The 20,924-nt window shown below is 47.0% G+C and overlaps 1 protein-coding gene and 2 non-coding genes across 5 annotated transcripts; 1 reads left to right on the top strand and 2 right to left on the bottom strand.

Annotated features, from left to right (window-relative positions):
- Positions 1-2,014: 2,014 nt before the first annotated feature.
- On the bottom strand, positions 2,015-2,087 carry TRNAK-CUU (transfer RNA lysine (anticodon CUU)). The gene has a single exon. It is a non-coding gene; the product is annotated as a tRNA-Lys (tRNA).
- A 467-nt stretch (positions 2,088-2,554) lies between these two features.
- On the bottom strand, positions 2,555-2,626 carry TRNAA-UGC (transfer RNA alanine (anticodon UGC)). The gene has a single exon. It is a non-coding gene; the product is annotated as a tRNA-Ala (tRNA).
- Positions 2,627-5,976: 3,350 nt separating this feature from the next.
- On the top strand, positions 5,977-20,709 carry TRIM7 (tripartite motif containing 7). Of its 3 annotated transcripts, none has more exons than XM_061423168.1 (7): positions 6,002-7,136; positions 8,018-8,113; positions 14,814-15,044; positions 16,536-16,558; positions 16,850-16,965; positions 17,448-17,483; positions 19,119-20,709. In XM_061423168.1, the coding sequence occupies exons 1-7, from the start codon at positions 6,630-6,632 to the stop codon at positions 19,628-19,630; spliced, it is 1,521 nt and encodes a 506-aa protein (XP_061279152.1). In that variant the 5' UTR covers positions 6,002-6,629; the 3' UTR covers positions 19,631-20,709. The 3 variants fall into 3 exon arrangements, with proteins under 3 accessions (XP_061279153.1, XP_061279152.1, XP_061279154.1); XM_061423170.1 differs by lacking the exon at positions 6,002-7,136 and adding an exon at positions 7,137-7,216; XM_061423169.1 differs by lacking the exons at positions 17,448-17,483; positions 19,119-20,709 and having other exon boundaries at positions 5,977-7,136; positions 16,834-16,915.
- The last annotated feature ends 215 nt before the right edge of the window (positions 20,710-20,924 follow it).

Raw genomic sequence — 20,924 nt, 5'->3', positions numbered from 1 at the left:
CCTAAAAAAGGAGAATAGAAGTTGGATACTTTTCACTGAATGTTTTTATAGATGTTTCACTTTTTGAACAGTACAGTATATTACCTACTCAAAAGATGTTTTAAAAACTCATTTCGTGATGCAGCCTCTGTGGAAAATGGTATGACGATTTAAAAAAAATAAACATAGAAATACCTTATGATCAGCAAATCCACTTCTAGATATATGTGCAGAAGTGAAAGCAGGAACTTGAACAGAACAGATATAAGTAAACCCATATTCACAGCAGCATTATTCACAGTTGCTGAAAGATGAAAGGAATCTAAGTGGACTGATGCTGAAGCTGAAACTGCGGTACTTTGGCCACCTGATTCAAAGGACTGAAAAGACCCCGATTCATTTGAAAAGACCCCAATGCTGGGAAAGGTTGAAGGCAGGAGGAGACGGGGACAACAGAGGATGAAATGGTTGAATGGCATCACCGACTTGATGGAAATAAGTTTGAGCAAGCTTGGAGAGTTGGTGATGGACAGGGAAGCCTGGCATGCTGCAGTCCATGGGGTCACAAAGAGTCAGACAGGACTGAGCGACTGAACTGAGCTGAAGTGTCTACTGAGAGATAAATGGATAAACAAAATATGATATATACATACAATGGAATATTGAAAAGTGAAAGTGTTAGTCGCTCAGTCGTGTCTGACTCTTTGGGACCCCAGCGATCAAACCCAGGTCTCCCACAAAGCAGGCAGATTCTTTATCGTCTGAGCCACAAGGGAACCCCCTGTTGTTTAGCCTTGAAAGGAAGAAATTTGGAGCATGCTACAACATGGAAGAATCTTGAAGACATCACACTAAGTGAAATAACCCAATCACAAAGGAAAAATAATTTTGATTCATCTTATATGAGGTTCCTAGAGTGGCACAGCAGTGAAGAATTCACCAGGCAATGCAGGAGAAGTGGGTTGGATCCCCGGGTCTGGAAGATCCCAGAGAAGGAAATGGTAACCCACTCCAGTATTCTTGCCTGGGAAATCCCAAGGACGGAGGATCCCTGGTGGGCTACAGCCCATGGGATCTCAAAGAGTCGGACTCGATTTAGTGACTAGACAACAATAACAAAGAATAGCCAAATGCATAGAGACAGAGAGTAGAATGGTGGTTGCCAGGGACTGGGAGAAAGATAGATAGGGAGCTAATGTTCATTGGGTAGAATTGCAGTTGGGCAATATGGAAAAGTTCTGAGGATGGATGGTGATGAGGGTTGCCTAGCAAGTAAGTGTGTTTAGAGGCACAGAATTGTGCACTTTAAAATAGTGAAAACGAACAAGATCCTACTGTATAGCACAGGAAACTATACTCACTATCTTCTAATAAACCATAGTGGAAAAGAATATGACAAAGTATATACGTATACATACATATGTCTATATGTATATAGACATATATACATATACATACAGGCAAAGAGTCGGACACGACTGAGCGACTGAACTGAACTGAACTGATATATATATCTGCTGTATAGCAGAAACTAACACATTGTGTATCAGCTATAATTATTTTTTAATAGTGAAAATAGTATATTTTATTACATACATTTTGAACAATTTAAAAAAATATTTATTTTTGGCTGCATTGGGTCTTCCTTGCTGGGCGGATGCTTTCTCTAATTGCGGTGCACAAGCTTCTCATTGCAGTGGTATATCTTGTGGAGCTCAGGCTGTAGAGTACCTAGGCTTCAGAAGTTGCGGCTATGCCTCCAGAGCCCAGGCTGAACAGTTGTTACCCATGGGCTTAGTTGCCCAAGGCAATGCGGCTTCCTCCCAGACCAGGGATCCAACTAACGTCCCCTGCACTGTATGACGGATTCTTTAAATAATTTCTAAAATGTTGCTTTGCTAGTAGGTAAAGGATACAGTAATCAACGAACAAGAGCATAACAGCAAGAAGCCCACATCAACTTATACACATGGATCAAGAACAGAAGTATTTTTCCCTATCAACCTTCCGGTAGTTAAGAGCAAAATACACCTGCCGCCCAACGTGGGGCTCGAACCCACGACCCTGAGATTAAGAGTCTCATGCTCTACCGACTGAGCTAGCCGGGCACGTGAACTTCCTTTTCATTAACTTTTACTTGAAGGAAGGGTTTCGGTTGTATCTAGCTTGAAGTTTAAAGTTGAATTTAATTGGGACAAAATTGGGCCACTAAAGACAAGATTATTGGCAACCTGAGAAATTCAAACTCTACCAATCATGCTTGACTGACCGTCCTTTCCACTTCCGTCCCTTTTCTGCTCGCCCTTTTCTGCCATCACCCTAGCCCTTTTCCATCCCTGAGAAACACAGGCTCTGAGGAGGGATAATGTTTGCATCCTGATGCAATAGCAGAGCTTAATCCGTGAATTTTCAGTCCGAAGTTTAAATGCACCGTCGGGGGTTGAGCCTAGAGTGGGTGAAGGCCGCCGCCGTGCCCACAACCTGCGCAAACTCCACAATTTAGGGTGTTTCCTTGGGTTCTGCATTTCTAAACTCTAGGGTCGAGAGGAAGCAAAACAGGAACTGCTGCTTGTTCTGGAGATGCCGGGGATCGAACCCGGGGCCTCATACATGCAAAGCATGCGCTCTACCACTGAGCTACATCCCCAGCCCGCCGCAAGCCTTCCTCTAATTTCTGTTAGGTGGTTATTGGCAAAAAGCACGGTCGAACGAAAGGCATCTGCTGGTTTTGACAATCGAAAGGCTGCAAAGGCCAGCGGCCAGCGCTGGGAGCTATTCCAGGGTCCTCTACTGACTCTAAGCGAGTGGACTTCGACCGAGATGACGACCAAGGGTAGCACAGGACCAGGATAAACACTTGGAGGCAGCGGTGAAAAAAGAAGGGAAAGTCATCCGGCACGAGGCCCCAAAATGAATTGTGAGCCGAAAGAAGCAAAGTAAGATTAGCTGCAGGATGCTACGTTTGTTAAACAAAGAGAAGAGTTGTTCAGTCGCTCAGTTGTGTCCGACTCTGCCACCACATGGACTGTTGCATGCCCGGCTTCCCCGTCCACTGTCTCCCAGAGCTTGCTCAAAATCACGTCCATTGAGTCGGTAATGCCATCCAACCATCTCATCCTGTTGTTCCCTTCTCCTCCTGCCTTCAATCTTTCCCAGCATCAGGGTCTTTTCCAATGAGTCAGTTCTTCGCATCGGGTGGTCAAAGTATTGGAGCTTCAGTATCAGCCCTTCCAATGAATATTTAGAGTTGATTTCCTTTAGGATTACTGATTTGATCTCCTTGCTGTTCAAGGAACTCTCAAGAAGTCTTCTCCCGCACCACAGTTGGAAAGCATCAATTCTTTGGCGTTCAGCTTCTTTACTGTGCAGCTCTCACATCCATGCATGACTACTGGAAAAACCATAGCTTGACTCTGCAGACCTTTGTCTGCAAAGTGACGTCTGCTTTTTAAGGAGCTGTCTAGGTTTGTCATAGCTTTTCTTCCATGAAGTAAGCGTTTTTTAATTTCATGGCTGCAGTCACCATCTGCAGTGCTTTTGGAGCCCAAGAAAATAAGTCTCTCACTGCTTTCATTGTTTCCCCACCTATTTGCCATGAAGTGATGGGATTGGATGCCATAATCTTAGTTTTTTGAATGTTGAGTTTTAAGCCAGTTTTTCCACTCTGCTCTTTCACCTCCATCAAGAGGCTTTTTAGTTCCTCTTCACTTTCCGCCATTAGGGTTGTGTCATCTGCATATCTGAGGTTATCGATATTTCTCCCAGCAATCTTGATTCCAGCTTGGGATTCATCCAGCCTGGCATTTCACTTGATGTACTCTGCACAGATGTTAAATAAGCAGGGTGACAATACACAGCCCTGATGTACTGCTTTCCCAATTTGGAACCAGTCCATTGTTTCATGTCTGATTCTGTTGTATCTTGACATGCATATCAGTTTCTCAGGAGGCAGGTAAGGTGGTCTGGAATTTCCATTTCTTTAAGAATTTCCCACAGTTTGTTGTGATCCACATAGTCAAAGGCTTTAGCTTAGTCAATGAAGCAGAAGTTGATGTTTTTCTGGAATATTCTTGCTTTTTCTATAATCCAACAGATGTTAGCAATTTCATCTCTGATTCCTCTGCTTTTTCTAGATCCAGCTTGTACATCTGGAAGTTCTTGTTTCAAGTATTGTTGAGAAGAGGGAGTGTAGTAAAGTGTGCAATATTTGTACAAAGTAATTCAGAATTGCAAAGTTGACGCTCAGGATTGGAAGGGGGCTGGGGCATAGGCGATGGGCAAAGGTTTTCACTGTTAAATGCTCTGTACATCTGAATTTTGAGCCATATTTAAATTAATTGAATCCAAGAAAAGTTAATCAAGCTCTGTTGTGTACCTAGAACTGCTGTAGAAAACTGGGAGTTCGGCCATAAGCAAAACTGACATAGTTCATTACATCTTTCAGCTCTGGTTTCAGAGGAGGTTGAGTGCTAAAGAGAAAATAGAGCCAGCCTTGAGAGAGAGAATGGAGTAAAGCATGATTCTGAGAAGGTGACGTTTGAAGAAAAGGGTTGAAAGGAGATGGAATGTGAGCCATGAAAGTGTCTGTGAAAAGAGAGGTCCAAGTAAAGGTGAGAGCCAGTTTAAAGGCCCTGAGGTAGGAGCTTTGTGACATGTTATTGCAGGAATAATAAGGGGGTCCATGCAGCAGGGGAGAGTGACAGGAGGTGAGGGGATGCATCCCCTATCACTTTGTATGCAGGGGATGGAGAGAAAGAATGGATAGTACCTTTAGACGGTGTGAAGACTTCAACTTTTACTCTGAGAGAGGTGGGAGCCACGGGAGAATTTGAGGAAAGGAGGGCCCCTATCTGACTTAACATTTTAACAGGATTGTTCTCACAGCTGGATGGAGAAGATAGGGCAGGAGAGGGACAGAAGGGGAAAGAAATGTTGTGATCATCAAATTATAGGTGATGATGCTGTGGAAGAACTGAAGAGATGCTGAGGATTAGGGGTGGGTCCTGTACATTTCCCGTCTCTTGGGGAGTCTCAGAAGACTCACCGGTTTGGGCCTGAGCACCTGGATGGATGGAGTTGCTGTTAAATGGAGTGTAGTGGGGAAGGCTATGGGAAGAGCAGGTGGAGGGGCAGACAGAAGTGCATTGTGGAAGTGTCGAGTGTGCAACTCTCCCTTAGAACGCCTCATGTGGAGATGCTGCCCAGTGAGTTGGCTGTGGGAGCCAGGTATCCTAGGAAGAGTTGGGCTGGAGATTTGTCCGTAGAGCAGAGAGAAAGTCTTTCAAGCAAGAAAGTGGAAGAGATCACAAGGAAGTGAGCGTAGACAGAAAGTCCAAGGACCAAGCAAGGGCAGGGAGAGGAAGAGGAAACAACCATGGTGACCAAGAAGCTGGTAGGAGGCCATAGAAGTGGGAGAAAAGCCAGGGAGTACAGTACCCCGGAAGGAAGAGATGGTGCTAGAAGGAGGAAACATCCCAGGAGAGAGGAGGTAAAGCCTAAGAAGCCGCCTGCCTTCGTCTTTGGGTTATGATCGCTGCGGTCACCCGTGACCTTGACAAGCGCGGTTTCTGAGGAGGCTGAGGAAGAAATCTGCTTCGAGTGCCCTCCAGAGGGAGTCATGACAGACGTGTGTGTGTTACCCGCTCTGTCGTGTCCGACTCATTGTGACCCCAGGGACTGTAACCTGCCAGACTCCTCTGTCCATGGAATTCTCCAGGGAAGAATATTGGAGTGGGTAGCCATTCTCTTCTCCAGGGGATCTACCCGATCCAGGGATCAAACCCGAGTTTTCGAATTGCGAGCAAACTCTTTACTGTCTGAGCCACCAGGGAAGCCCCCGAGGGGAGACCGGGCGTGAGCAAATATTATTGGCAGCTCCAGAAGGGCTGCAGAGAGCTGTACAAATAAAGATAAAGAGACAATAGAGGATGGGGTTTTTTTTTAGGGGAGGAGGATAACACTGAATAAAGCGGGGGTATTGACTGTAAGTGTATTACTTGCATTAAAAAAAAAAAAAAAGAATAAACGGGCAGGGGAGGACACAAATGCAAGAAAGGTAGCTACAAAAGTGGATAAAAGGCCACTCATGTGGGTGGGGGTAGGAGCAAGAGCCAGGTTCCAGATTCTAAATTTAACTTAGTACAGGGCCGGACAAACCTGTGCTCCGGGAACCCGACACCGTGGTCGGGCGCCAGACCCTCGGGCTGTGCTGGGTCGGCCTCGGGCAGCAACTGGGAGTGGCGCCCAGGTGGGCGTGTGCTTCCACCCGTCCCGGCCCGTTTCTCACGGCCGACGGAGTCAGGCTTGGACAGCGTAGGTTCGCGTTAGAGCTGAAATAAGGGAGAGACGGAGAGAGGGCCGCGGGACCTCCGAGGCCGCTGGCCAAGGCGGGGTATTGAGGGGGCTCAGAGCGGGAACGCAAGGCACTGGCCCGCGCTTGGATCCCCTTGACCTGTGCTACTCCGCCAGCTGTCAAGACGCACCCTCCTCTAGCGTTTCTCAGCCTGGAGCACTCAGCTCTAGTCTCTGCCAGCCGGCGTCAGCCCCGCCCTTCCTCTTTCAGCGGCCGCTCGGACGCCCGCCCCGGCCGCGCACTGTCGGGTCCAGCAACTTCCCCAGCGTCGCCCGACTTCGGTGAGCTGGGGGCGCGCATGGCGGCAGTGGGGCCGCGGACTGGCCCAGGCGCCGGGGCCGAGGCGCTGGCGCTGGCAGCAGAGCTGCAAGGAGAGGCGACCTGCTCCATCTGCCTGGAGCTCTTCCGCGAGCCAGTGTCCGTCGAGTGCGGCCACAGCTTCTGCCGCGCCTGCATCGCGCGCTGCTGGGAGCGCCCGGGGACGAGGGCCACCGCCGTGTCCCACACGCTGTCCTTCTCGCTGCCCTGCCCGCAGTGTCGCGAGCCCGCGCGCCCCAGCCAGCTGCGGCCCAACCGGCAGCTGGCCGCGGTGGCCACATTGCTGCGGCGTTTCAGCCTGCCGGCCGGAGCGCCAGGAGAACGCGGGCCTCCGGAGGCCGTGGCGGCCGGGTGCGCGCAGCACGGCGAACCGCTCAAGCTTTACTGCCAGGACGACGGACGGGCTATTTGCGTGGTGTGCGACCGCGCCCGCGAGCACCGCGCTCACGCCGTGTTGCCGCTGGACGAGGCAGTTCAGGAGGCTAAGGTGAGCGTCGTCCCCACCCATGCGGGTTCTCGGGACCTGCAGTCCCGGTTCTACATTCCCGCGCACGCAGGAAGGCCCAGGTGAGCCCTTGCTTTTTGTTGTCCTATCCCATGCTGCCTGGCATTAGCTTCGGGACTCAACGCGGCTCTCTTCTCCGTCACCAGCCTCCCACACCCCTATCATTTCCTCTGAGGCCCATACTGGACCAACTGCATGATACCGCACAGATTTGGCGATTTTTCTGTCGGTCCCTGGCTTCTAGTAGTGCCTCCTTCACACCCCCATATCTGCTACCCCTACTATCAACCCTTACCACGGGCATAGCTCTGTTCAATGTTCTCTCACCTCTTGTGGCCAAGTGAAACGACCTTCCCAGGAGGTTGGGCTAAGGGGGTGAGTGGATCCAGGGTTAAGTAGAGTGCCAAGAGCCACCTGGGATTCTGGGTGCCTGCCGCCTCCCTTTCCTGCCAACTTGCTGGAGTGTGCACTAGGAGGCCTGCGGCACAGTCCCCAGTCTCTCTTTGCTCTGACTCTGCTCCAGCCCTCCTACCCAGATGGCTTTCTGATGCTGGTGAGGAGAGTAGAAAAGAGGACTAGGCAGACTGGGCGCTGGAGTGCTTGCATTTCAGCCTAGATTGTGCACAGATGATCTTGAGGACCAGAGACCCTGAGGTCTTTGGAATCAGCTTGCAGTTGCCCTGTACCCTTAAGTGCAGACTGTGTAGGCTGTATCCATCCCAACTTCCAGAGGTGGCTTCAATCCTGCCTCCTCCACCTCAGTGAGCAGGGCCTTCAGTTTCTTCTGGGTGGTTTCAGGAAGGCCCATGTGGGGGTTTCCAGAATCTTCTCCCTCCAATGTCTTCCTTCTCACCCTCCTGCAGGAGCTTCTGGAGTCCAGGCTGAAGGTCTTGAAGAAGGATTTGGAGGACTATGAGGCCTTTCGTTCCACAGAAGAGAAGGAGAGCAAGGAGCTCCTGGTGAGAATGGCAACCCCCAGGTTGGCTCCCCCTCCCCCAACCCTGTGCCCAGGCTGACAACACAGGGCCACCTACCACTCTGGCTTTGAAGTGTGTGCCTGTGGAACAGAGGTGGATTTTAGAAATATTAGTTCAGTTCAGTTCAGTCGCTCAGTCATGTCCGACGCTTTACGACTCCATGGACTGCAGCACACCAGGCCTCCCTGTCCATCACCAACTCCCGGAGTTTACCCTAACTCATCTCCAGTGAGTCAGTGATGCCATCCAACCATCTTATCCTCTGCCGTCCCCTTCTCCTGCCCTCAATCTTTCTCAGCATCAGGGTCTTTTCAAACGAGTCAGCACTTCACATCAGGTGGCCAAAGTATTGGAGGTTCAGCTTCAACATCAGTCCATCGAATGAACACTCAGGACTGATCTCCTTTAGGATGGACTGGTTGGATCTCCTTGCAGTCCAAGGGACTCTCAAGAGTCTTCTCCAACACCACACTTCAAAAGCATCAATTCTTCAGTGCTCAGCTTTCTTTATAGTCCATCTCTCACATCCATACATGATTACTGGAAAAACCATAGCCTTGACTAGATGGACCTTTGTTGGCAAAGTAATGTCTCTTCTTTTGAATATGCTATCTAGGTTGGTCATAACTTTCCTTCCAGGAAGTAAGCGTCTTTTAATTTCATGGCTGCAATCACCATCTGCAGAGACTTTGGAGCCCCCCAAAATAAAGTCAGCCACTATTTCCCCGTCTATTTGCCATGAAGTGATGGAACTGGATGCCATGATCTTAGTTTTCTGAATGTTGAGCTTTAAGCCAACTTTTTCACTCTCCTCTTTCACTTTCATCAAGAGGCTCTTTAGTTCTTCTTCACTTTCTGCCATAAGGGTGGTGTCATCTGCATATCTGAGGTTATCGATATTTCTCCTGGAAATCTTGATTCCAGCTTGTGTTTCTTCCAGCCCAGCGTTTCTCATGATGTACTCTGCAAATAAGTTAAATAAGCAGGGTGACAATATACAGCCTTGACATACTCCTTTTCCTAATTTGGAACCAGTTTGTTGTTCCATGTCCAGTTCTAACTGTTGCTTCCTGACCTGCATACAGGTTTCTCAAGAGGCAGGTCAGGTGGTCTGGTATTCCCTTCTCTTTAAGAATTCTCCACAGTTTGTTGTGATCCACACAAAGCCTTTGGCATAGTTAATAAAGCAGAAACAGATGTTTTTCTGGAACTCTCTTGCTCTTTCGATGATCCAGTGGACATTGGAAATTCAATCTCTGGTTTCTCTGCCTTTTCTAAAACCACCTTGAACATCTGGAAGTTCACGGTTCATGTATTGTTGAGGCCTGGCCTGGAGAATTTTGAGCATTACTTTACTAGCGTGTGAAATGAGTGCAATTGTGCGGTAGTTTGAGCATTCTTTGGCATTGCCTTTCTTTGGGATTGGAATGAAAACTGACCTTTCCCAGTCCTGTGGCCACTGCTGAGTTTTACAAATTTGCTGGCATATTGAGTGCAGCACTTTCACAGCATCATCTTTCAGGATTCGAAATAGCTCAACTGGAATTCCGTCACCTCCACTAGCTTTGTTCATAGTGATGCTTCCTCAGGCCCACTTGACTTCACATTCCAGGACGTCTGGCTCTAGGTGAGTGATCACACCATCGTGATTATCTGGGTCATGAATATCTTTTTTTGTACAATTCTTCTGTGTATTCTTGCCACCTGTTCCCAATATCGTCTGCTTCTCTTAGGTCCATACCATTTCTGTCCTTTATTGTGCCCATCTTTGCATGAAATGTTCCCTTGGTATCTCTAATGTTCTTGAAGAGATCTCTAGTCTTTCCCATTCTATTGTTTTCCTCTATTTCTTTGCACTGATCACTGAGGAAGGCTTTCTTATCTCTCTTTGCTATTCTTTGGAACTCTGCATTCAAATGGGTATATCTTTCCTTTTCTCCTTTGCTGTTTGCTTCTTTTCTTTTCACAGATATTTGTAAGGCCTCCTGAGACAGCCATTTTGCTTTTTTGCATTTCTCTTCTTGGAAATATAATAGTATGCATATCATATAGTGTGACCATATAATTTATTATGTAACCAGAGCTTTTGAGAGTAAAAGGGACAGCTAAAATAATTATTTTCGAACATCTGGCTTAAACTGGAACTGTCCCAGTGAATCAGGAAGTATAGTCCCCCTAATATGACATAACACCTCAGTTAGGGTCTGTGGAGCATCTTGTAATTGAATACATTAATATTCCTGTAGAGAAACATATAAATGGAAAATAAGTAGCCTTCTGTCAGTTTTAGGGCAAATTTTACCACCAAAGGAGTTATGAAAAAAACTTTTTCTTCATTTTTAGAGTTTTTTAGATTTTGAAATTGAGGCTAGGAGAGAGGGGGTTGGGGGTGGAGGAGAGGATGGCAGAGCTGTTCCCCACCCAGCAGAGGGCAGAAGGTTTGCGGACTTGGGTTTTCAGCAGCTGACTGTGCCAGCACCCCTGTGCCCAGAGCTTGGGGTGGTATTTCGTCTTCCTTGAAGTGAAACAGGAAAGTGAAATGGGGTTCATTTTGTTTAAGGTGGGAAAATGTGGGTCACTGTTATTTTCTATCTCGAAAATTCAGATCCTGCTTGTTAGCACAGGACTGTGTAGTTGTGAAGTTGGAAAATGGAGGGAAAGGAATCTGAGGACCCCTCTATCCTTAAAGGGAGGACAGGTGGGGTGAAGGGGAGGCATGTGTACAGATGCCCCAGTGTTCTTTCCTGATCTTGAACTGCATCGGGTACACTTGCATTCGGTGCACACCTCAGGCCTTCTTTTCTGAAAATTCACTTCCCTCCATAAGGAAGAACTTACCCCTCCACACCTCCACCCTCTCTGCTGGAAAAAGGAATAAACCTGTGGTTCTTTGGCCATTGCTGTACATCTATGACCAGAGGGCCTTCTCCAGCTTGGGCAGCTTCATGGTCTCTGATCCTACATCCCATGGCCTTGCTTAGCACTTTCTACTCTGTCCTACACCCACCCAGCCAACCCCTCTCTGGCCCATACATCCTTTAGAACTGCAAGATACCTGCTTAATGAAACAATTATTGCTGCCATGAGAACAAAGAGAAAGAACATTTTTATTGGAAAATGCTCTTACTATTTAGAGAAGTGGTTCTCAACTGGTGGCAATTTTGGGCCCCAGGGAACATTTGGCAATGCCTGGAGATATTTTTGGTTGTCAACACTGGGGCAGAGGTGCTACTGGTGTTTACTGGTAGAGGCCAGGGTACTGCTTAAACATCCTGCAAAGCACAGGACAAAGCCCTCCACAACAAATAATTATCTAGCCTCAAATGTCAATAGCACCCAGGCAGGAAACCCTGATTTAGAGTTCTTTGGCAAATATTGTTACACTTGTGTTATTTCCACTTGTGTTGTTGTGTAAGAAGCTTGGACTTTGAGGTCAGACTCCCTGGATTAGAATCCTGACTTCCCGCTTCCTGGTAATTCACCTGTCTTCGTCTCCCCATTTGTAAATTGGGATGAGAGTATATCCATGCCATTGTGTGGTTGTCATCACTGAGGGAGCTGATACCTGTAAAGTGCCCCTTATTGCTGCTGCCGGTTTGCCCAACATCCTGAAGACTAGGCAGCAGTGACCTGAACCCCGGGTCGCCTGACTTCAGAACTCACTTACAGTCTGCTCTTCTAGCTACTCTTTCCTCCCATAACATTTTCAGGGAAAAGGAACTTTGACATTTGAGCTTGTCCTGGAGGGATGGGATTCTTCTCACTGGCCACGAGAGGCCCCACTTGTGATATCACACAGAGTCCCTCCCATGTGTTTGTGTAAAGAATCAAGAGGATCAGGGGCAAGCTGCTGCTGTTGCTAAGTCGCTTCAGTTTTGTCCGACTCTGAGCGACCCAGAGATGGCAGCCCACCAGGCTCCCCCATCCCTGGGCGAGAGTCTGGGTCTAAAAACACAGGGGAGAAAATCCCGTGAATGGTAATAATGGAAAGAATAGAATATAAAGCTTGCACACAGCATATTCTCACTTAGTTCTTGTGGATATGCTGTTACCTCTGATCACTGGCATTGATTTCACTTTCTTCTTTCTTTGCTGTTGTATTCAGTCGCTAAGTCCTGTCCAACTCTTTTTGACCCCCTGGACTGTAGCACAGCAGGCTTCCTTCACCATCTGCTGGAGTCCGCCCAAACTCATGTCCATTGAGTCGGTGATGCTATATAACCATCTTATCCTCTGCCACCCCCTTCTCCTTTTGCCTTCAATTTTCCAACGAGCTGGCTCTTCACATCAGGTGGCCGAAGTATTGGAATTTCAGTTTGAGTATCAGTCCTTCCAATGAATATTCAGGATTAATTTATTTTAGGATTGACAGGTTTTATCTCCTTGCAGTCCAAGGAACTCAAGAATCTTCTCCATTACCACAATTCAAAAGCATCAATTCTTTGGTGCTCAGCCTTCTTTATGGTTCAACTCTCACATCCATACACGACTACTGGAAAAACCATAGCTTTGACTAAATGGCTACCACTTTGTCAGCAAAGTGATGTCTCTGCTTTTTACTGCACTGTCTAGGTTTGTCATAGCTTTCCTTCCAAGGAGCAAGTGTCTTTTAATTTTATGGCTGCAGTTACCATCTGCAGTGATTTTGGAGCCCAAGAAAATAAAATCTGGTTTCCACTTTTTCCCCCTCTATTTGCCATGAAGTGATGGGATTGGATGTCAGGATCTTCGTTTTTTGAATGTTGAGTTTCAAGCCAGCTTTTTCACTCTCCTCTGGCACCCTCATCAAGAGGCTCTTTAGATCCTCTTCATTTTCTGTCATTAGAGTGGTATCAACTGCATATCTGAGTTTGCTATTTCTCTCAGCAATCTTGATTTTAGCTTGTGATTCATCCAGCCCAGTGTTCTGGCTGATGTACTCTGCATAGAAATTAAATAAGCAGGGTAACAATATACAGCCTTGACGTACTCCTTTCCCAATTTGGAACCAGTCTGTTGTTCCACGTCTGGTTCTAACTGTTGATTCTTGACCTGCATACAGGTTTCTCATGTGGCAGGTAAGGTGGTCTGGTATTCCCATCTCTTTAAAAATTTTCCACAGTTTGTTGTGATCCACACAATATTCAGGCTGGTAGCAACAGAGGCAATGTGGAGGCCTGATACAGCATCATCCTTGAAGGAAACCAGTTACTTGGTAGCAGATGGATTGCCTTGGACCTCTTCTACCCTGGAAGGGAAAGTATTTTATCTTGGCTGAAACTGACACATATTCTGAATAAGAACTGTCTTTGCTGCCTGTGGAGCCTCAGTCAGCACTAGTAAGGGCTTATAAACTGATTCATCAACATGATTTACGGTCCTAAAGTGACTTGGGTGTCTGATTAGAGAGGGAATTTAAATATCAGAAGTGCTCTGAGGGACTTCCCTGGCAGGTCCAGTGTTTAGAATTCCATGCTACAACTGCAAGGGCATGGGTTCAATCCCTACTCAGGGGACTAAGATCCCACATGCCATGTGGCCAAAAACAGAAAAAAAAAAAAAAGCTGTGAAAGTAGAGTTATTTAAAATTTACTTCCAATTTTTCAATTTTGATATTCTATTAGTACGTGTTTTAACACTGAACGTACTTCTTTAAATGTGAGACCTGACACCATCTCTCCACACCTTGCTTCAGCCTCGCAGCCTAACAATGACTTAGGGTACTATGTTGGCTTGTCCATCTGACAGCCAGTGACATTGTTGGTTCACTTTAAATTTCTGTGTCTTAAAATGAATTTTCACTGGCACCCCCAGCTCCACAAAGGTTTTGCTTCAAAGTCATACCTTAAAGTTGCCTTGTAAATCATCTATTAAATCATTGCCAAAAATGTTGAACTAAAAAGAAGTGAGAAGAGTTTGACAGCATTACGTTTGAGATCTCACTGTGTGCTATAAAAGGTGCTTTCCAACTCTGCAACTTTAATGTTTTCCAACTTTCCAACTCTAGTAACTTGAAACCATAATGTGTTTGGATTTCCGCAGAATAAAGATCATAAATTTGGTCACACACATAGAAAAGTGGGCTGGCTACTACAAAGTTACTTTCCTTGTAGTGGCTGGCATGGTTTTATCAGACAGGTTACTAAACAAATGTTGAGGAGGCCATTCCTCATAGGATGGTTTAAGGTATTATTTCTGGGAGAGCTGAAACTGTAATTAGGTCTCGGTTTGGTGACATGGGGCTTAGCATAAGTGACTCCATTTGGAGCCTGTTGTCTTGTTTTTAACACAAAATAAATGTGTTTGGGGACCTCAGCTTAATCTTTACAGTAACTACAGAAGGCACTGATTTATCCCTTCCATTTTTCAAATGAGGAAACTGCAGCCCTGGGTGGTTCTGGAGTGAGTTTGAAGTTGTTCTAGGTTGATGGGAGAGCCCAGGTCTAAAGTGACACATGGGCACAACTGTGACAGGGGAAGGGAAAGCACATGTCGAGGCTACCGCATGCTCGGAACTCTGATACTTAACTAGAGTGTGCGCACTGTGGGTATGTGTACATGAGTCTCTGACCCCCGAGCACGGAGGGAGATGGAACCCTGTCCTGTGAAATGGCACAGAGGCTCCCATCCAAATGGGATGGGATCGATGACCCATCGATGATCACATCCCTTGCCTTCTTCAACTTCGTTTCTCCTGAGACAGAAGCAGATGGCAGCTGAGCAGGAGAAGGTAGGGGCGGAGTTCCAGGCTTTGCGGGCCTTCCTGGTGGAGCAGGAGGGTCGACTCCTAGGCCGCCTGGAGGAGCTGTCCCGGGAGGTGACACAGAAGCAGAATGAGAACTTGGCCCAGCTTGGGGATGAGATTGCCCAGCTCTCCAAGCTCAGCAGTCAGATCCAGGAGACAACTTGCAAGCCTGATCTTGACTTTCTCCAGGTGAGTCTGGCTTGGCCAGGGGTGTGAGTCATTAATTTTAAGGCAGGAGGCTTGAATGTATCCCTCCAACTTTTCAAATGAGGAAACAGCAGCGAGAACAGAATTAGTTTAGTAGAATCACACAATCTGGAGCCAAAGGGTATTGAAGAGAAAAGCCCTGATTTTCCTGGGGTTAGCAGTCTAAAAGGATGTGATTAAAATTTTTCTTGACCATGATCCACAATAATATATCTTACAATGCATTCTATTATATACATATGTGTGAAAAAAGTCTCAGAAAATAACACCTGTACTACATATGATGCACTTTGATCTTTCCTATCATATGTCCTTCTAAAATAAATAGTCACAACCCACTAATTAAACTTCACAAGTCACAAATGGACAAATGGATTGAGCGGTCATTTAAGGGAATTCCCTGGTGGTTAGGACTCTCGTGCTTCCACACAGATCAGGGAAATAAGATCCCACAAGCCATGCAGCGCCCCCCCCCCCCGCTAAAAAGAAGGGTCATTTAAAAGGCACTGGTCTAAGAATTTTTTCACCTTGTTTTATGGACATGACCGAGCAACTAACACTTTATGTCCCTAGATATGTTCCAATGTTTCCTGGTTTATAGTCTATAGGAACTTGAATAGAATTTGTATCTTGCTGTTGTCTGAAAATTGTATAAATCTTAATTATGTTGGATTAGTTCACAGTGCTTTTCAGATCTATTATATCCTTCTACTTATCTATTCATTTTTTTAATTTTTGAGAGTCTGATATTGAAAATTCAACTAAAATTCTTATCTACTTAAAAAATAATTGTGATATATAATGGAACTGTATGTAACTTTTTTCTGTATTTTCCAAGTCTCTGGTAAATGTGTTATCATACTTTCATAATTTGAAAAATAAAAAAGAAGAAAAATAATAATATATGGGGGGAAAAAAGCACTGATCTGAGTGACCAGTTGTTGCATAGGGGCTGTCAGTTTTCTTGAAAGTGTTAGTCACTCAGTGATGTCCAACTCTTTGCAATCCCATGGACTATAGCCAGCCAGGGTCTTCTGTATAGGCAAGAATACTAGAGTGGGTTGCCGTTTCCTTTTCCAGGGGATCTTCCCTACCCAGGGATCGAACCCAGGTCTCTGGCATTTTAGGCAGATTCTTTACCATCTGAGCCACTAGAGAAGCCCCATCAGTTTTCTTAGGCTATGTTAAAAGCAGAAGCAACGCTGACTCCTGGCACTTGTCTCCAGTGATGATTCTGTAATGATGGGAGCAATTGCAGAGGTGTGGGCAGGGTTGAGGGGTCTACCTTGTTGATGAGACACGCAGTGGTCTGCCATATGAGGAAGCTGTTGCCACATGGGGCCCATGCAAGCAGTGTGTGTAGAGGGGGTAATGCATCTCTGTATTGCTTATTCCTCTGGAAGCAGGGCAAGGGACCAGTTTTATTTCTCAAAGGTGAATGCTGATTTGGTTTTCTCTCACCTTTCCTTCCAGGAATTCAAAAACACACTAAGCAGGTGAGTGGACCTAACAATACCTGAGGCCTCTCTAAGGTGGCTAAGAGCCACCTCTTCTACTGTGCTTCCTCTTGTCATTCCCCATCCTGACTTCTCACCTCCTGTTCCCCTCACCAACCTACCTGAGTACTTTCTGAGGCAAACATCTGCTGCCTGGCCATGGGTATTTGGCACAGGGTCAGGCTCTTCTTTTCACCTTTCTTTACCCAGAGGACCTCACTATTCTAATTGTCAAGCCCAGGGGGAGTGGGACAGTGGTTGTGGGCCTTCTTCAGGGTCCTTGTCCTGCAGGTGCAGCAATGTGCCTGCCCCCAAGCCAACCACAGTCTCTTCTGAGATGAAGAATAAAGTCTGGAATGCTTCCCTCAAAACCTTTGTCTTAAAGGGGCTGCTCAAGAAGTTCAAAGGTAGGGGCCTGTGTGTGGGGCTGGGCCTTGCAGTCCTGGTGTTGGTGGTTTAGGGTCCTAAGGATGTGCCTTTCCAGAAGCTGTGTGATAAAACAGGAACTAGTGTGTCTCTCAAAGCCAGATTGGTTCGGGCAGTTAGTGGTGGCTAATTTATTTAGAACCCCCATCCCTACCCCAGGACACAAAGCTTCAACTGAAGACAGATGGAGTCGAGGGTCATTAGGGGCAGAAAGAAGGATGAGGAAGGAGAGCTCAGCTCAGAATGGCTCCAGACAAAAGAGAGGGACGTGGGAGAGGTAGAGTTAGACTACTGTCCCCTTTCCACCCTTGTGCTTGGCCCGGTACCTGCCTGTCATCTCTAGGTTATCTAGGGAGTGAGTGAGTCAGTGGGGCTTACAAGTCAAGAGATGGTGTCACTGTCATTGCCAGATAGAAATTTTCCATGTCATTCATGCACAACCTGCTCTGTTTCTTCTCTTCAGAGGATCTTCGGGGAGAGCTGGACAAAGAGGAAAAAGGTACGATGGTTGTTGTGACAGTGAGTACCTGTCATTTGGCCATGTGGAGATACAGTAACTGTCTCTCGGCTCTGTGCATGGTTGGTTCCTTCTGCCCATCTACCTAAGCAACTCTGCCATCAGCTGTCCTTTCTCCCTCATCCTCATAATTATGATTCCTTCATGTCACAGTGGGGCCCATAGGCCGATAAAGCTATGGGTCATTCCAGAGTAGGAGTGCCCTGCACCTTGGGGTATTTAGATCTGGAAGTGCTTGTCAGTCACCTGGACAAATCTCTCTTCCCTGTTCCCACTCCCAGACAGACGGAGACCTCTTCTTGGGACAGGGGTTGTGTACTGGGTCAGGGGTCAGACTGAAAACAGGAAGGGAAGCGGTTATTACTCTTGCAGAGTTCTGGGGTGAGTGGGATCTAACCCCAATGGGCTGGGAAAGTGGGGAAGGGAAGGCACATATTCCTGATGCTGATGACTAAGCTAAGTCATATCTTACCTAGTGAACCAACTGAGTCAGACTATGTCCTCCTCTGCTCAGGACTCTGTGACAGCCCTGCCTCTCCCTCTCACTCAGTAAGGGGTGGAGTAACTGGTCTTCAAGGTCTCATGAAATCTAGCCTCACTGCATACTCTTCCCCTGGTTCACTCTGTGCAGTCACACACGTGCTTGCTGCTCCTGGAATGCACCAGGAGCACACAGCTACCTCAGGGCCTTTGCACTGCACTGGCTGTGCCAGGGCCTGGAACACCCTTCCCACAGACAGCCACCTGTCTGGCTTTCTCATCTCCTTGATGTCTGTGCTCATATGCACATTTTCGGTAAGGCCTTCCCTGGCCTGTCTAGTTGAAATTACAGCCTGCTCTTCTGATCCCTTTATCATTTATTGTCTCTCCTCCTTCTCCCCATAGAAAGGAAGCTGCAGGAGGGCAGGGATATTCCTCTGTGGGATTCACAGGGCCTAGCACAGACCTGGAACATAGTAGTATTTACAGCAAGTGTGCGTATTTTAACTTTTCATTATGGAAGGTTTCAAACATGCACTAAAGTAGAGAGAAGAGCATAACAAGTATTATGTACTCATCATATACCTTCAGCAATTATCAACTCATGACTAGTATTTTTCATAAACATCCCTACCCACTTCTTGCCACTGGATTATTTTGAAGCAAATCATAGATAACTGTGATTTCATATATATCATTTCATATATATCTCAGTATGCTGTCTCTAAAGAGACATACTTTTTAAAAAGCATAAAGAGGAAACCATTGTTATAAATAAAAAATTAATGATTCTTTCCAGTATCTAGTGTCCAAAATTCCCCAGGTGTCTTTTTGCTATAAAATACAGTTTAATAATACATATATGTTTTAAGTTTAAATTTTACATAGTATCACAAAGGTAATACAATATCAAAGAAAACTTTATGGAAAAACTTTTCCATAAATTATGATACAAGTGTTTTAAATTGGATTCATCAATTTGTGTGAATTGAGATCCAAATCAAGCCCATAAACTGTAGCTGTGTGATTTCAACATATACTTATTTGAGGGGACAGTTGGGCAAGGGGAGCTGTGCAAGGAGCCTGCATGGGAAGTCCTCTGTCTCTCCACCTCCCTAAACCACCCATCCCCCGCAGTGGAGCTGACCTTGGACCCCGACACGGCCAACCCCCGCCTCATCCTCTCTCTGGATCTTAAGAGCGTGCGCCTTGGGCAACAAGCCCAGGACCTGCCCAGCCACCCGCGCCGCTTCGACACCAACACAAGAGTTCTGGCTTCCTGCAGTTTCTCCTCTGGGAGGCACCACTGGGAAGTGGAAGTGGGCTCCAAGGACGGCTGGGCCTTCGGCGTGGCCCGTGAGAGCGTGCGCCGCAAGGGTCTCACGCCCTTCACCCCGGAGGAGGGCGTCTGGGCGCTGCAGCTCAACAACGGGCAGTACTGGGCGGTGACCAGCCCTGAACGGACGCCCCTCAGCTGTGGGCACCTGTCCCGCGTGCGGGTCGCCCTGGACCTGGAGGTGGGGGCTGTGTCCTTCTACGCTGCAGAGGACATGCGCCACATCTATACCTTCCGCGTCAACTTCCAAGAGCGCGTGTTCCCTCTTTTCTCTGTCTGCTCTACCGGCACCTACTTGCGAATCTGGCCTTGAGAGTCATTGTCCAGCGTCCCGAAGGGAGTAAACCAGTCAAGGGTGAACTCCTCCCAGTCCTGGCTGCCCATGGGAAGGGTTGTTGCCCTCGGATGGAACCTCCTGGATACTTTGGGTCTGTCTTCCTGACTGTTGCCCCAGGCTGCCTTAGAGGGGCTTCTGCAGACCACAACATCAAACACATGAGATTGGGCTACTGGGGAAAAGTGTTCTAAGGTTAATTCAGCAGGGGAATATATGGCCTTGGACTCTCCCTTCTGTCTCTTGCCTGTTGTCCTGGTGAGGATTTGGCATGAGCTGTAAGGAGGTGGAGGTGGATGAGAGGAGCCCAGCTCCATCAGAGGTGCTTCCTATCACTGCCCCAATTCACCAGGACCTCTAGTTCCATGGAACAAAACCAAGCTCTTGGCTGTGCAAGGGAGCAGCTTCCTCCCAGACTGCTCAGCTTCATGATCCCTTCTGCTTTGCCTTCTTGTCAGCTGCCAGCTTTGCCTTCAGAACCTGGATCTGGCTAGCTTGACAAAGTCGTCTACTCAGGGAGGAGCATGGTATTCCCAGCCCAAAGGAGAGTCTAGGCCAGAAGTGGGAAGAGACCCTTGATATGTACAATAGGAACAGCCCAGGACAACAGCCTATTGACATTGCTGTCACTCAACACAGCTTAGCCTGATGAGATTATATGTATATCCTTGGCCACAATGACAGTCCCACATTCTCACATTTGCCTAAACCTTTCCAAGTGCCAAGGTACAGTCTCCCCTGGGAAAGGAGACCAAAGATTATGGAATTTTGAAACTCAAGGCAGCACTTATAATTTTACAGAAGCAATTAACTCCAATTAATGGAAATGTGCAGGGCACAGGCATACCCCTGACAGTTCCTGGAGCTTCTCAAATGTATGCCAACGGCAGAAGACCCTGGTTTCAAGCTTTGCTCAGTCTGTACCCTGGCCTGTGTTATTCCCTTGGCTAACTGTTCCCCAGCTTCTGTATGGCTGCATTTCTGGGAGAGTGGAGGTGGGCTGTTCACTGCTTAGTATGCTCCTGGAAAAGAGGATGGAAATACAGACTGTGAGCTCATTTGTATGGTGCCTTGGCGAATTCTTAACTCCCCCAGTTTGAATGCAAGAGCAGTTGTGAGCAAAGTTTCTGCCAGACTAGGTGGCCATGTGTGTTATGTGTGTGAGGAACATCTGTATGTGTGTATATGTCTTAGATCTCAGGAATGGGGTGCAGGGCCATGTAAATTTTATAGAGGGCATTTATAAGTATGCATATAGGGTTTAGGTACGAAC

This window comes from Bos javanicus, chromosome 7 (genome assembly GCF_032452875.1).
Source record: "Bos javanicus breed banteng chromosome 7, ARS-OSU_banteng_1.0, whole genome shotgun sequence".
Lineage (NCBI taxonomy): Eukaryota > Metazoa > Chordata > Mammalia > Artiodactyla > Bovidae > Bos > Bos javanicus.
The sequence above is the reverse complement of the archived record's forward strand: the minus strand, read 5'-3'. Positions and strand labels throughout refer to the sequence as shown.